Below are 13119 nucleotides of genomic sequence, written 5' to 3'. Positions count from 1 at the left end.
CAATACAAACCAACCTGATTTATAATATTATAGCCTAAATATTATAATATCTAATCGATTACATTCATTGAAATAAATAAATAATTCTACTCCCCATAAATAACACCCAATTTTGTGAAATTCGGCTCGAAAGGAGTAACAGCAAAATCATAGGTGGAGTTTATGTTATATGTTCTACATTTCATGTATTTATGTAACACATATTCTACATTAAAAAATAATTTTAGAATGAACATGCTGTATAAAGAGTAAAAAAACAAAAACAAAAAAAAAAACATACCTAATGCAGAAAAGCCGCCTCTTTTTCCGAATTGCTTAGATGACCACTATCTTTCTTTCATCTCTTCTGATACATTTTCTGTCAAATCGTTTTCTGTGTGCTAGATCAGAGCTAGAGCCCTGCATTTCAGCCCGGGCCCGACGGGCCCCGACTTTTTTTACACCCCTCGGGCTGGGCTTCGGCACAATTTTCACGTCATAGTTCAGATGTGGGCCGGGCCTCGGACCTGTTTTAGGCTTCTCCTTATTTTTATATTTTCGACATCCATCAATTAGTGAGGAAAAAAGATTGCAGCGCTGGTGGAAACAACACGAGACCGTGCTACAGCGACTGTCAAGAGCTGCTCGACAGTGTTTAATGTACAGCAGCAGCAGTATGTATGGTGCGTGCTGTCAGCGCAGCTGAAGAGTTCTGCGTTCAAATGCACGCAATAGGCTTAAGCTTGCCGCAAAGCATCGGCAAAAGTAATTACCATAAATGCGTCAGGGGGAAACAGTAAGGAGATATTTGAATTATTTACTAGTAAACTAGTGTTTTCTGAGTCGGTGTCGCAAGGATGAAGTTATCGATCCTGACTCGCCATCTCTTCATTAGACGTGCCTTTAGAGAGAAGTGCATTTTTACGTATTATGATCATAATGAAAGAGTTTTTGTTTTTGATTTGTTTTATTTCGTTAAGTAATTATTTAAAGCTTTCTATAGATATATTTATCATGTCTGTGAGGCATGTATTCGCTGAGTTTCGGTTCATTTTTGTGAAGCGCACCTGTTCAAGACGAGACGGAAGAAAGCGCATCTTGTTTGTTTTCATTATTTTATAAAACCACAACGTTTTGTTGATATTGTGAGTGCACACAAATAAAAGTAGACCCTTTACAGTTATGAATGATGTATTACTCTTACCTTTATGAGCAAAAATGACGATGTATCGCGCTGGCACCTCCATGTCCTGCAAAGTGTGCTTCAGCTTCCACTCTCCGCACAACATATTGGATACAGCGCACATTTATCTAGGTTTAACGTTTAAACATTGTTATATGCTTGAACTGTTATAGATTTTATTTTAGTCAAGTCGTGATGATTTGAGAAGGCTAAACTGATCAAGCATATGCTCACTGTCTGCCGCTGGCCGCTTGGTCATTACTTTAAATGCGTAACGTTAATTAGGCTATGTGAGTACTGCTCATGTCTGAAAATAATATATGAAAAACAAAATTATTTTACATAAAAACATTAGGCTATAGCTTATATTTATTTAGTAAATTTTTTAATTAATGTAAAAACTCAAATGAATTGTAAAACTGAAAGTAATTTTTTTTAAATTGTGTTCAGCATGGTGGGCCGCATTTGAATTGGTGACGGGCCGCGGGTTGAGAACCACTGATCTAGACCATGTTTTTCAGCAATGTGCACATCAGAACATTCGATTCTAAATGTTTGATTTGACCCTCGCTACTTAGACAACATTTTGTTTTACAAAACATGTTGGAACAGTTTCTTAGTTCTTTTTTGCTTGTTTTTATCTCGCATGATTTTAGTGGCAGTTCTTTAAAGGTGACAAGTGTAGAAACACAAATGATCTGAGGGTTTTATTACTAATGGCATGCTGTGCATTAGCATGCTAACAGTAACTACTCTCAGCATGGCGCAACCCTCTCTAAAAAGTTGTCTCTAAATTAATCTCCCTTAAAGTCAGTCATCACAGCTGAGTTTGTAACAAATTCACCTCCTTCAGCAATAAATTCTCTAGAGAATTAATGTCACCTGCTGTGAGCAATGTTCCCGGTTTTATGCACAATCCGTAGGTGTCCGTTTTTTTGGGATGACTGTGGTGGAATGTGCAATTAAAGGTTAGCTGAAGGTTAAAAAAAGTTATATTTGCCTTATTTGTTGAGTATGTATCAGTTACCCACTAAAAGTTTGCTCTTATCATCCATATATCCCTATGAAACATGTCTATTGGGGTCTGACTCTGTGGGACATGGCTCTACATCAGAGTCGTTTTTCAGTTTTTATTTTATTTATTTTTAGGTAAACGTGAAATCAGTTTAATGATAGGCCGATATAACACTAAGGTAGCCATTATTTGGATTTTTTTAATTAATGGCATCGGCTAATAGTTTTTCTGTTTGACCGATGAGTGTCAGAAGCTGGACAGCACTGGGACATTTATTTTGACAGATAACAATGTCTGTGTCTAATAACTTAAAAATTGTTAGACAACAATGTTAAATCTGAAGGATTGTCTTCATATCGATTTATTTTGAAATTATTTCTGCTTTAGTACATATTATGTAAATGAAATAGACATTTAATTGCTGCATGTTTTATTTACTAATCAATTTAATTTTCTAATGTATATTTCTGAATTTTTGTGCAAGATCCATCAGTACACGTTATTCCAAATAAATATTTTTTAATAGCATTTAATGAAAATATAACAATATAACTACAGTTTTACCCCCTGACTAGTCTACATGCAGAATGTGTATCTCCCACCCTGTGGCGCGTGCACACACGACCTCCCATAATCTATAATTCAGATTTGCATTAGTTTTCTCTGCTTTATTGATTAGCTTTCGCTCACACTATGGATTTTATGCACATTTGACCTTCACCGCTTATCTTGGTGAATTAAAGGATTGTGACCAGCACCTGCCTGCACACATGAAGCAAATGCGGGTCAAATACACAGCCTCATGAAACAGTAACGACCTTCCTGTCTTCACCATGTCCCTCTGCTTTCATTTCCTGTGTCACAAGCTTTCTTCTGTCCTTCACACCCAGTCAAGTAAACCCTACAGGGCAGACCAAATGTGCAGTCCCTGCCCTCCACTGCACATCTATTCCTTTTATACACACACTGGCCAGCTGCTACAGCCAGGGGGTTCATGTCTGACACCCCGAAAACAATGTGACAGGAAATCGATGGAGGAAGCAAGCTGTGTTGTGATTGACAGATCCTGTCCTGGCAGTCCATGGCAGGTATACGCTGAGTCACTGGCTGTAGGCTGGGTTTGTATGTGTGAGAGGAGTGAGTGTGATTTAAAGCCCCAGGGCTCACAAACTGACACCAGACCCTGTCTTTCCATGACTGATGAAGAGTTGGTTGAGGCATTATGGTGTCTTTGCATCAACCCAGATTAACCTCATTAAGATTATAGAATTTAAATCACTACTGGTTACATGTTAAAGGTCTGTGTGTGTGTGTGTGTGTGTGTGGTCTCAGTTTGATGTAGCAGAATCAGAGCTAATTACTATGTGAGCAATTAAAAACAGTTTGAAGTCTTTCAGATCTGGCACTTGGTGTTGGCTTGCTTTCCAGGAGTGTCGGTTGAAAGTCTGCATACTCACACTCATTCACACAGTTCATACTGGCTTTTCCCAGTTTACTAGGATGAAGAAAAAAAAAAAACAAGGAATTTACTGGCCAAAGAAAAACTAAACATTAAATTGGAGAGAAAAGCCTTATTTCTGCAGCTGTTGTTGTGAACTTGCCCTGTGAGTGTTGGGATGTGGCATCAGCCAAATGTTGGGGGGGAGCTTTTACGCGGACTCGCCTTGAAATGCTTGTACATTCATTGAAACAAAAAGCCACCTTCAGTGCAGCTCTATGGCTGCGCTCCACAGTGCGTTTGAACTCAGTGACTGTTGCCAAAAGAATAGCTGAGAGCAAACACTGTGAATAACTGCATGCACTGTTTGTAATGAAAGACTGTGTTTATAGTTCTGACTGGATTGTTTTGAAGTTAGATACATTTCATGAATTAGCAATGTATCGTTGTAATTTAATACCGTGGCGATAAACATAATGTACACTGCAGTTCTGAAACGTGGATGTAGAGCAATTATAAAGGGCAAAATAATAAAATTTTTAGTCCAACAAGTCAGTGAATTTGTCAAGCCACTGAAATTTTTTCTCAAAAATGTAGTTTTTATTATCCATATGAAAAAAGTGACAAAAGTGCAAAGTGTATTAAAAACAGACCAAAAAGCAACATCACACTTATATAGGCACAATTGCAAATTGTTGACAGCTGGTCTTAATCAATGAGGGATAATTGTCATGCCAACAGTTTCCCTTTACAAAAAACATACAAGATCCATCTTTTCATTTAATCCAGTTGGGGTTAATGATTTCAACTCAAAAATCCAAAAAGCCTCTCTTTGTAACAATCACGGTTACCACCTCTCCTATGCGAGAGAACCCTCTCAATGCCCAGGAATTTAAAATCAGAAAAAGAATGCTTTGCAGACTCAAAATGATGAAAACCCAGAGAAGTGTGATCTTGTCTCCTGATAGCACTCATATGTTCAACAATTCTAGTGCGCAATGCACGTTTTGTTTTACCAACATAGAGTAAAGGGCACATATGATTATGTATATCACATGAGTTGTTTTACATGTGATCAATTGTTTAATTTTGTAGAATTTACCCGTTTGTGGATGTGTAAATGACTTGCATTTTAAATAATGAGAACAGGCAACACAATCTTTACACGGAAAATTTCCCTGGGTATCAGAGAGGGTCCCAGGACTGGGGATGTAGGTATCTGCACGCACCAGTTTATCCCGTAGATTTGGAGGCCTGGAGTGAACAAAGAGAGGTGGATCAGTGAACAGGCCTGACAAATCACAATCACTCTGTATAATATGCCAATGATTATTGATTGCCTTTTTGATTTCTAGACTCAAAACACAAGAAAACTTATTATTTTTGGAGGTCAAGTTAGTATCATCTGGCAAAGATCTAATTTTGTCTAATGTAGTATCTAGCCACTTGATTGGATATCCCCGAGATCTAAAATCACTATATAAGTTCTGGGCTTTGGCTTCAAAGTCATCCTTGTTAGAACAAATGCGAAAAAGTCTCATAAACTGACTATACGGCAGACCACATTTCAAGGACCTGGGATGAGCACTCCTTGCATATAAAAGACTGTTTTTTGAAGTTTCCTTTCTAAACAGAGTAGATACGAGTTGGCCAATCAGTGAACAGGCCTGACAAATCACAATCACTCTGTATAATATGCCAATGATTATTGATTGCCTTTTTGATTTCTAGACTCAAAACACAAGAAAACTTATTATTTTTGGAGGTCAAGTTAGTATCATCTGGCAAAGATCTAATTTTGTCTAATGTAGTATCTAGCCACTTGATTGGATATCCCCGAGATCTAAAATCACTATATAAGTTCTGGGCTTTGGCTTCAAAGTCATCCTTGTTTGAACAAATGCGAAAAAGTCTCATAAACTGACTATACAGCAGACCACGTTTCAAGGACCTGGGATGAGCACTCCTTGCATGTAAAAGACTTTCACTCTTTTTCTACACATGAAATATGAAAGCAAATAGACATATGATTATGACGATTTAAAATAAAGTCCAAAAAATTAGAAAGTGGCTCTGTCAAACTATTAATACCTGCCACTATAGGTCGTCCACAAGGATTTTTTTTATCTTTGTGGACTTTGGGTAAGATATAGAATACAGGTTTGGGTGGAGAGAGCGGTTGAAAAGATACTGTAATTCTTTTTCAGAAATCAAACCCTCCAAGTGTGCCATCTTAAAAAAAAATTCTATTTCTCTTTGAAATTGTATGGTAGTGTCTGATGTTAAGACTTTATAGTTGATGATATTTTGTAACTGTCGAGAACTTCAGAATTGTAAAGAGTTCTGGGCAAAATTACTAAGCCACCCCCTTTTATCAGCAGGTTTAACCACTATATCCTTGTCTCTGCATAATTTATCAAGAGCATCTTTTTCTAATTTCGATAAATTAAATTTTTGCTTTACAGGGGAGTCACAAAATAATTTTTCAACATCTCTTTCCACCAATCTGCAAAAGGTATTCATTGAAGGATTTGTGACATGAGGACAAAAGGTGCTCTTCGGCTTGAATTTCTTATTTCTTCTTCTTAATTATTGAAAATAATAAAATTGTAAGGAAATCTATTGACACTTATCACAGACTAGGGTTGTGCGATTAATTGAAATCATCATAAAATCGCGATTTGAGCATGCGCGATTTCTAAATCGCTTTACAGCAAGATTTTCCACGCCCCCGAACTCCCGCAGTATGCTATTCGAACCAATCAAAATGCAGCGTGCCTAAATGGAGCATGAGAACAGAACAGACCAGGCGGGCATACAAACGTAACGCCAGGTTCACACACTCTGTCTGTGGTGTGTATTTTGTCCGCGCCCATGTTAACGGATCAGAGCGTTCACACTGCACGCGATTGCGGTCCGGCAGTGCGCTCCAGGAGCACAGAGTCTATTTCTGCTGTGCTGCACGTGCTTAATTAAAGTGACAGCGCATTATTTGCAGTAAAAATTTTCATGGATTGACACGGAAATTTAGTAATTACACCATAAATGCATATAATTAAAGTCTACTGTTTCACAGTCAACACATGGCTTTTTGGCTAGATTTAAAACAAGGAAAAGTGCACTTTTAGATAAACAACGCAATAATAGATGGCACTCATGGGGGTAGTTAAACAAAGTTATATTTATTGAGTTTAAACGTGAATATGTCTATGAAAGATTGTATTACTGTACTGTGATAAAAGAGAATAACAATGCTGAAAAAGCATTTTCAGAAACAATGTTTGGATTTGAAATCAAAATAATGGATAAATGTTGTGTCTGTGGTAAGCAACCGCAAATCAGGAGCGGACTGCAAACGCGTCCTGTGCGAAAGCAAAATGAGTCCATGCTGTTTCTGCAACGCATGCACATAGGCTGTATACGCACTGCAGACAGAGTACGTGTGAACTTGGTGCAACAAATCTAGTTCAACATCTGAGGCAACGCCACAAAGAGCTCTATGACCAATGCATGGCAAAAAAAAGTCTATTCTGGAGACATTTTGTTACACCTTTACTTAGGGATTATTTTGCCTTATGTCTGTTCTAGAGACATGTTACAGCTTCTTGATAAAGCTCTAATTGGGTTTGTTTTGGAAATATGTTTCAAATTCACACTGATTGCATTAATGACTGTAAAGCATGTCTGTGTGTGTCAAAATCGTGATTAAAATCGAAATCGCAAAATTGATCAAAGAAATCGCGATAGGTTTTTTTTTGTCCATATCGCACAGCCCTAGCACAGAGCCAACGCCTGTTGCTATGTCCGACAAGCCATGCCGCTGTCACGCCACACATCATGTTCTCACACAGTCACAAATACATTGCAGATCAAAGAGGACCCTTTACAACACGCCGACAGACAAGAAAAAGCAGGTTACTTTTGGTATGAAACAAAGTGTCAACTTTCAAATTTTGTCATTTTTTAAAAGAAATTCAAACAATAAATACCATTTTGTGTAGGGCTGCACAATATATTGTTTCAGCATCGATATCGCAATGTTTAGTATACTGACCGTTATATCTATACTGATCGTTTTCTTTGCTCACACACAGACACCGTGTCACCGGACACAACATCTGTCGTGCTAAAGTCTAAAGCTAAAGTCTGTCTACACTGGACGCGACAAAGCGACCTTTGCAAATCATCTGAACTGTGTTAGTCAGTGCATCATAAATAGAACGCAGCAGCAGTTTTCTGTCGGGGATTTGTCAGTGTAGACCGCATCAGTCTAATCTAGTCCACCTTAATTAAATGTAAAATTTAATTTTGAACAATGCAACTTGAACTTGTACAAAAATGTTGTGCAGACCCTTCAGCATTTGAAAGTAAATTACTGTTCTATTTAAAATAAATTTTAAACGTGGACGGGGCTTTCCTGATAACTTTCTGCCATGGCGCCATCTTTATTTTACTAACTTACTGCATGCTGAAGGTGACCCAGCTGACCTCACCAGAAAAAACTCAACACCACCATCTAGTGGGCTGTAAAGAAATAGATTTTATTATTCTACCAAATAGTATAATAAAAGATTGATACTTGGCATCCGTGTATGGATACAGTATTGCCGCTGAAAATATCGCGATACTATGCTGTATCGATTTTTTCCCCCACCCCTATTAAGTGGTAGCTGCCTATGCTGGCAGTAGACATTCATGTCTTAAACTGAGACTGACCTTGAAATGAAGAGTATTGGAGAACCTCTGCCTGAAGGGATGGATTTTGAGGTGGGATTGAGCCTCAGAGAGATATGTGATATGAGAACATTCTTGTAGATGACATTAATCTTTGACTTATAGCATGCTGTATTTTGGCCTGTACGCAGATAACAGTAACAATGGGATTGAAATGAACCCTGTTGATGTTTGGACAGATGTATCATACATCGCCATTACTGTCTGTAGCCCCCTTATCACAAATAGAGAGACAAGCTGTGGATGTGTAATCTAATATTTGCATGGGCGACTAATAGATAGAAATGGGGAGAGACAATAAAAAGGGAGATAACGTGAAGTTACACAGAGGAACAGGCGTTGCTGAGTGGCTTTTCATAGTCATTGAGCTACAGTGAAGCCTGATTCAATCTGACTTTCATATTAAAGCGAGTCACTGGGATTCAGATTCCCTCTCGCTCTCCTGCCTGGATTCCTTCACCACAAAGCCTGTCAGGTTTCCTCTCTTCCAGCTCGTCTGTTTGCTCTGCTTCTGCCTCTGCCTAGTATCCTGTCTTTTTGTGTTTGTCTTGTCCTTTGACTTTCTGTCAGTTTTGTTTTGTCTTTTGTTCACAGCAAGGGATGAAGCATGTGGAGAGACCCAGAGACTTGAGGGGCTTTTCTCTCCGTCACAAAGTTTGAGTGTCTCATTCAAAATCTAGAGTGTATTACAATCCTATGCTTCACCATTCTCCGTTAAGCCTGTAAAACAGTCCACCTCATTATACACTCCGCAGATCCCATCAGTAATCCAGCACAGAGTCCTTGTTATGTAACCTTTTGTATGCAGCTGAATGTGGGCAGAATCTTAATCTTACTTTCTAAGTCAGCTATCTTTTAGGTAATGGGATGCTTTACTTGCTGACCCAACGACTCCATCTTTCATACATGTCATGGGTTTCATGGCTGCTAAAACTGTCTGCACCTGACGGAGGAGCATGGTGTGTATTCATATAGTAGTAGGCGTGGTATAAGCATCACTCTTGTCAGTTGGCGTAATACTTCCTTTACTAATAAACACCTTCATCTGCTCTTTAACATTTTCAGATTTTGGGTTTGCTCCTTTACATCCAAAATCAAGATCACACAACAATATTGAAGGGCCAGCTGCTAGGTTAGCGTGTACAACTAGGTGTTATAGTTGTTTGCTTAGAGGTTTTGGTAAATGCTGTATATTTACACAGTGCATCATTAAATACCAACAGTATAGACACTGCAAGATGGATATGAGAGGAGAGATGAGTTTGTGGTGCTTAGCAAAGTGATATTTGTGGCTGTAATACAGAATATCTGCCAGGAAGAGGAATAGAGATTAATTAGCCTCAAAAGAGTGTGAGAAATCCACGTCTGAAATCCTCTCACCTCACTTCTTCTCTCTCCTCTCAGCCTGTTTTTTTTCTTGTCTCTCTTTTTCATCCTATACCTCTTTTCTCATTTTAGTTTCAGTCAGCTTTTCTCTGCATTTTGTTCTCAAAACTGCTCATCCCTTGAACAAAATAAACATCACAATATTAGGGAAGAAGGTTTACAGGAAGTAGGGGCTCTAGAGTGCTTAGAGTAAGTGTAAGGAAAGGAAAAAGATCCCAAACCCGAAAAGCACAACTGAATGTTTTTTAAAAGTTGAATATAAGTAACCGGATGAAATATATAATACCAAATGTCTCTTTGTTTCTTTCCTTTTTGCAGGTCTGTGATTTAAGTGGCCTTTGAGCTTCCAGGTTGGTCCAGAAGGATTAGGAAAGGTGAGTCCTTTCCTACCAAAGAAATGAGTGTGGGAGGAGGAAGCAACAGCAGCGTGGAGCTTGTCCATCTCTTCTTCTCACTGAACACCAGCAGTATCGATCCAGGATGCTCTCTCCCCTACGACCCCTGCCCTCCTTTTTGGCCCTGAGACTACAGTGGGCTCCATGAACATGTACAGAGACACAGGGGTGTGTGCCACCCCTCTCTCTCAACCTCTTCCTCCACCCCACCTCCGTCTACCCCTTCATAATGGCCACTCTTCCGTGGGCGAACCAGCCCCGTCCCGTGTCTCCGTGCCCAAAATGGGGGTTCGAGCTCGAATTGCTGAGTGGCCTCCTCGCAGGGCACTTTCACGAGAATCGCTGCTTGAGAATGGCCAGGGCAGTCATCCGGATGACCTCAACAGCGAGGATGGGCTTACTCGTGGAGGTGTGACCAGGTTACCACAGCGAGGTACCAGGGATGGTGACTTCCTTGAATCAGGTCTAATGAGGGCTCCAGGCACACCACCAAGGTTTCGGACATCTGGATTCGCTCCACTCCGACAGCGCTCCAACAGCGAGATAACATTGAGTGAACAAGATGAAACAGAGGTCGAAGGCCATTTGTTTCGGGAATATGGCAGTACTTCTTCCATCAATGTACAGGCAGTGTCTGAGCAAAGCTTCTTTGACATGCTCAGCCAGTTTCAACAGGAGCGACCAGACCAGCGTAGCACAGCCCCTGTAAAGCTTGGAGATCTGCTTGGTGCTTCTTTAGAGGGACCCACTTCACACGCCTTCTTGTCGACTCCACGGCCTGATGACCGCCCAGAGAATCGTGTACGCAAAAAGAGTGGTGGCACAGAGTCATCTCTTGGTACCTCCTCCTTATTCCGCAAACTCCGCAGCTCCAGCCGGGGAGAAACAGAGACTCCACGAGGCGACTCGGATGACATACGACCCCCTGAGACATTGTCTTCCAAACCCTGGGTATGTGTGCGGAGTTTTGCCCACTTTGATGCTCAGAGCGTTCTGTTTGACTTGCACGAGGCAGCAGCTCGTCGCAGCTACGCTGCCCAGCGGCGAAACACAGCCACCGGAGCTTCAGCTGCTTCTTCGGCTGCTGTTTCTTTGGCAGTTTCCAGAGCTATTGCTCTGGGGGGAGTGGAGCCCAGCTTCTCCAGCACTGATGACCTCAGTGTCAGGGACCTATCGGAAGGATCAACCACAGTACTGGAACATTCAGAGCAGGGTGGTTCAGCTAGCGTTAATGCCAACTCTCAGCACCAGCTGTTGCTGAGCTGCCCGCACTTCATCAATGAGACCGGAAGCTACAGGGAACGGAATGTCAGCTTTCTGAGCTCATGGGCGGAGCGGGGAGAGGCTGGCATCGTGGAGGCCCGGCTTCGTCCACGCTGCAGTAATGCCAGTGTGTCCAAACTGGAAGTGCCACCAGAGGTTCAAGCCACCAGGTTAGAGAGACTACAGCTACACTGCATCGAGCACGTTGACCTGGGTGCCAGATACTACCATGAGCACTTCTATGGGAAAGGTAGGACATTGATGATGTTTATGTTGATAAAAGCGATAGATCACAAGACTGTTCCCTGTTTGTAAGTTATTAATTTTTGTCAGTTTGACTACATATATCAGAATATACAATGAATCAGAATAGGGCTGTCACTAACAATTATTTTGGTAATCAAGAAATCGGTGGATTATTCTGATGATTAATCGAGTAATCGGATAATTATAGTGAAATTTTTTTGAGGTAGTAAAAATAGACCTAAGCAAACAATAGCCTTTAAAATGACTTAAAATACATATATAATAGCAATGGCACAATAATAATTGGTTCAAATAAAGTATCAAAAGCAAGTAATATTGTTTTATTGAACAAAACTATAATGAAAATACATCATGTGTTGTAGAGCCCTGCATTTCAGCCTGGGCCCGATGGGCCCCGAATTTTTTACACCCCCTCGGGCCTGGCTTCGGGCCAATTTTCACGTCATAGTTCAGACGCGGGCCGGGCCTCGGGCCTGTTTTAGCCTTCTCCTTATTTTTATATTTTAGACATCCATCAATTAGTGATGAAAAAATTGCCGCGCTGATGGAAACAACACGAGACCGTGCTACAGCGACTGTCAAGAGCGGCTCTACGGTGTTTAGTGTCCAGCAGCAGCAGTATGTATGGTGCGTGCCGTCAGCGCAGCTGAAGAGTTCTGCGTTCAAATGCACGCAATATGCTTAAGCTTGCCGCAAAGCATCGGCAAAAGTAATTACCGTAAATGTGTCAGGAGGAAAGAGGACAGAGATATTTGAATTATTTACTAATAAATAGTGTTTTCGGAGTCTGTGTCGCAAGGATGAAGTTGCCGATCCTGACTCGCCATCTCGTTCCTCATTAGACGCACCTTTAGAGAGAAGTGCATCTTTTTTATCAAATTATGATTATGATGAAAGAGTTTTTGTTTTTGATTTTTTATTTCGTTAAGTAGTAATTTAAAGCTTTCTATACATATATTTATCATGTCTGTGAGGCATGTATTCGCTGCGTTTTGGTTCATTTTTGTGAAGCGCGCCTGTTCAAGACGAGACGGCAGAAAGCGCATAATGTTTGTTTTCTTTATTTTATAAAAGCACAACGTTTTGTTGATATTGTGAGTGCACACAAATAAAAGTAAACCCTTTACAGTTATGAATGATGTATTACTCTTACCTTTATGAGCAAAAATTACGGCGTATTCACTGAAAAAAATGCAAGTGATCGCGCTGGCACCTCCATGTCCTGCAAAGTGTGCTTCAGCTTCCACTCTCCGCACAAAATATTGGATATAGCGCCCATTTATCTAGGTTTAACATTTAAACATTGTTATATGTTTGAACTGTTTTAGATCTATAGATTTTATTTTAGGCAAGTTGTGATGATTTGAGAAGGCTAAATTGATCAAACATATGCTCACTGTCTGCCTCTGGCCGCTTGGTCGTTACTTTAAAAAAAACTAAAACTTATATTTAACAAACA

The 13119-nt window shown here is 40.2% G+C and overlaps 1 protein-coding gene across 3 annotated transcripts in view; it reads left to right on the top strand.

Moving 5' to 3' along the window:
• sipa1l3 (signal-induced proliferation-associated 1 like 3) overlaps nt 1-13119 on the top strand; it is a 129972-nt gene that overhangs the window by 78592 nt on the left and 38261 nt on the right. For all 3 annotated transcript variants that reach the window (XM_016237011.1, XM_016237008.1, XM_016237010.1), the window contains one exon: nt 10054-11643. In XM_016237011.1, coding sequence (XP_016092497.1) covers nt 10275-11643 — 1369 coding nt within the window. In that variant the 5' untranslated portion in view covers nt 10054-10274. The remainder of the gene's footprint in view (nt 1-10053; nt 11644-13119) is intronic.

This window comes from Sinocyclocheilus grahami, unplaced genomic scaffold (genome assembly GCF_001515645.1).
Source record: "Sinocyclocheilus grahami isolate Dianchi unplaced genomic scaffold, SAMN03320097.WGS_v1.1 scaffold503.1, whole genome shotgun sequence".
Lineage (NCBI taxonomy): Eukaryota > Metazoa > Chordata > Actinopteri > Cypriniformes > Cyprinidae > Sinocyclocheilus > Sinocyclocheilus grahami.
This window is presented reverse-complemented; position numbering and strand designations above follow the sequence as displayed.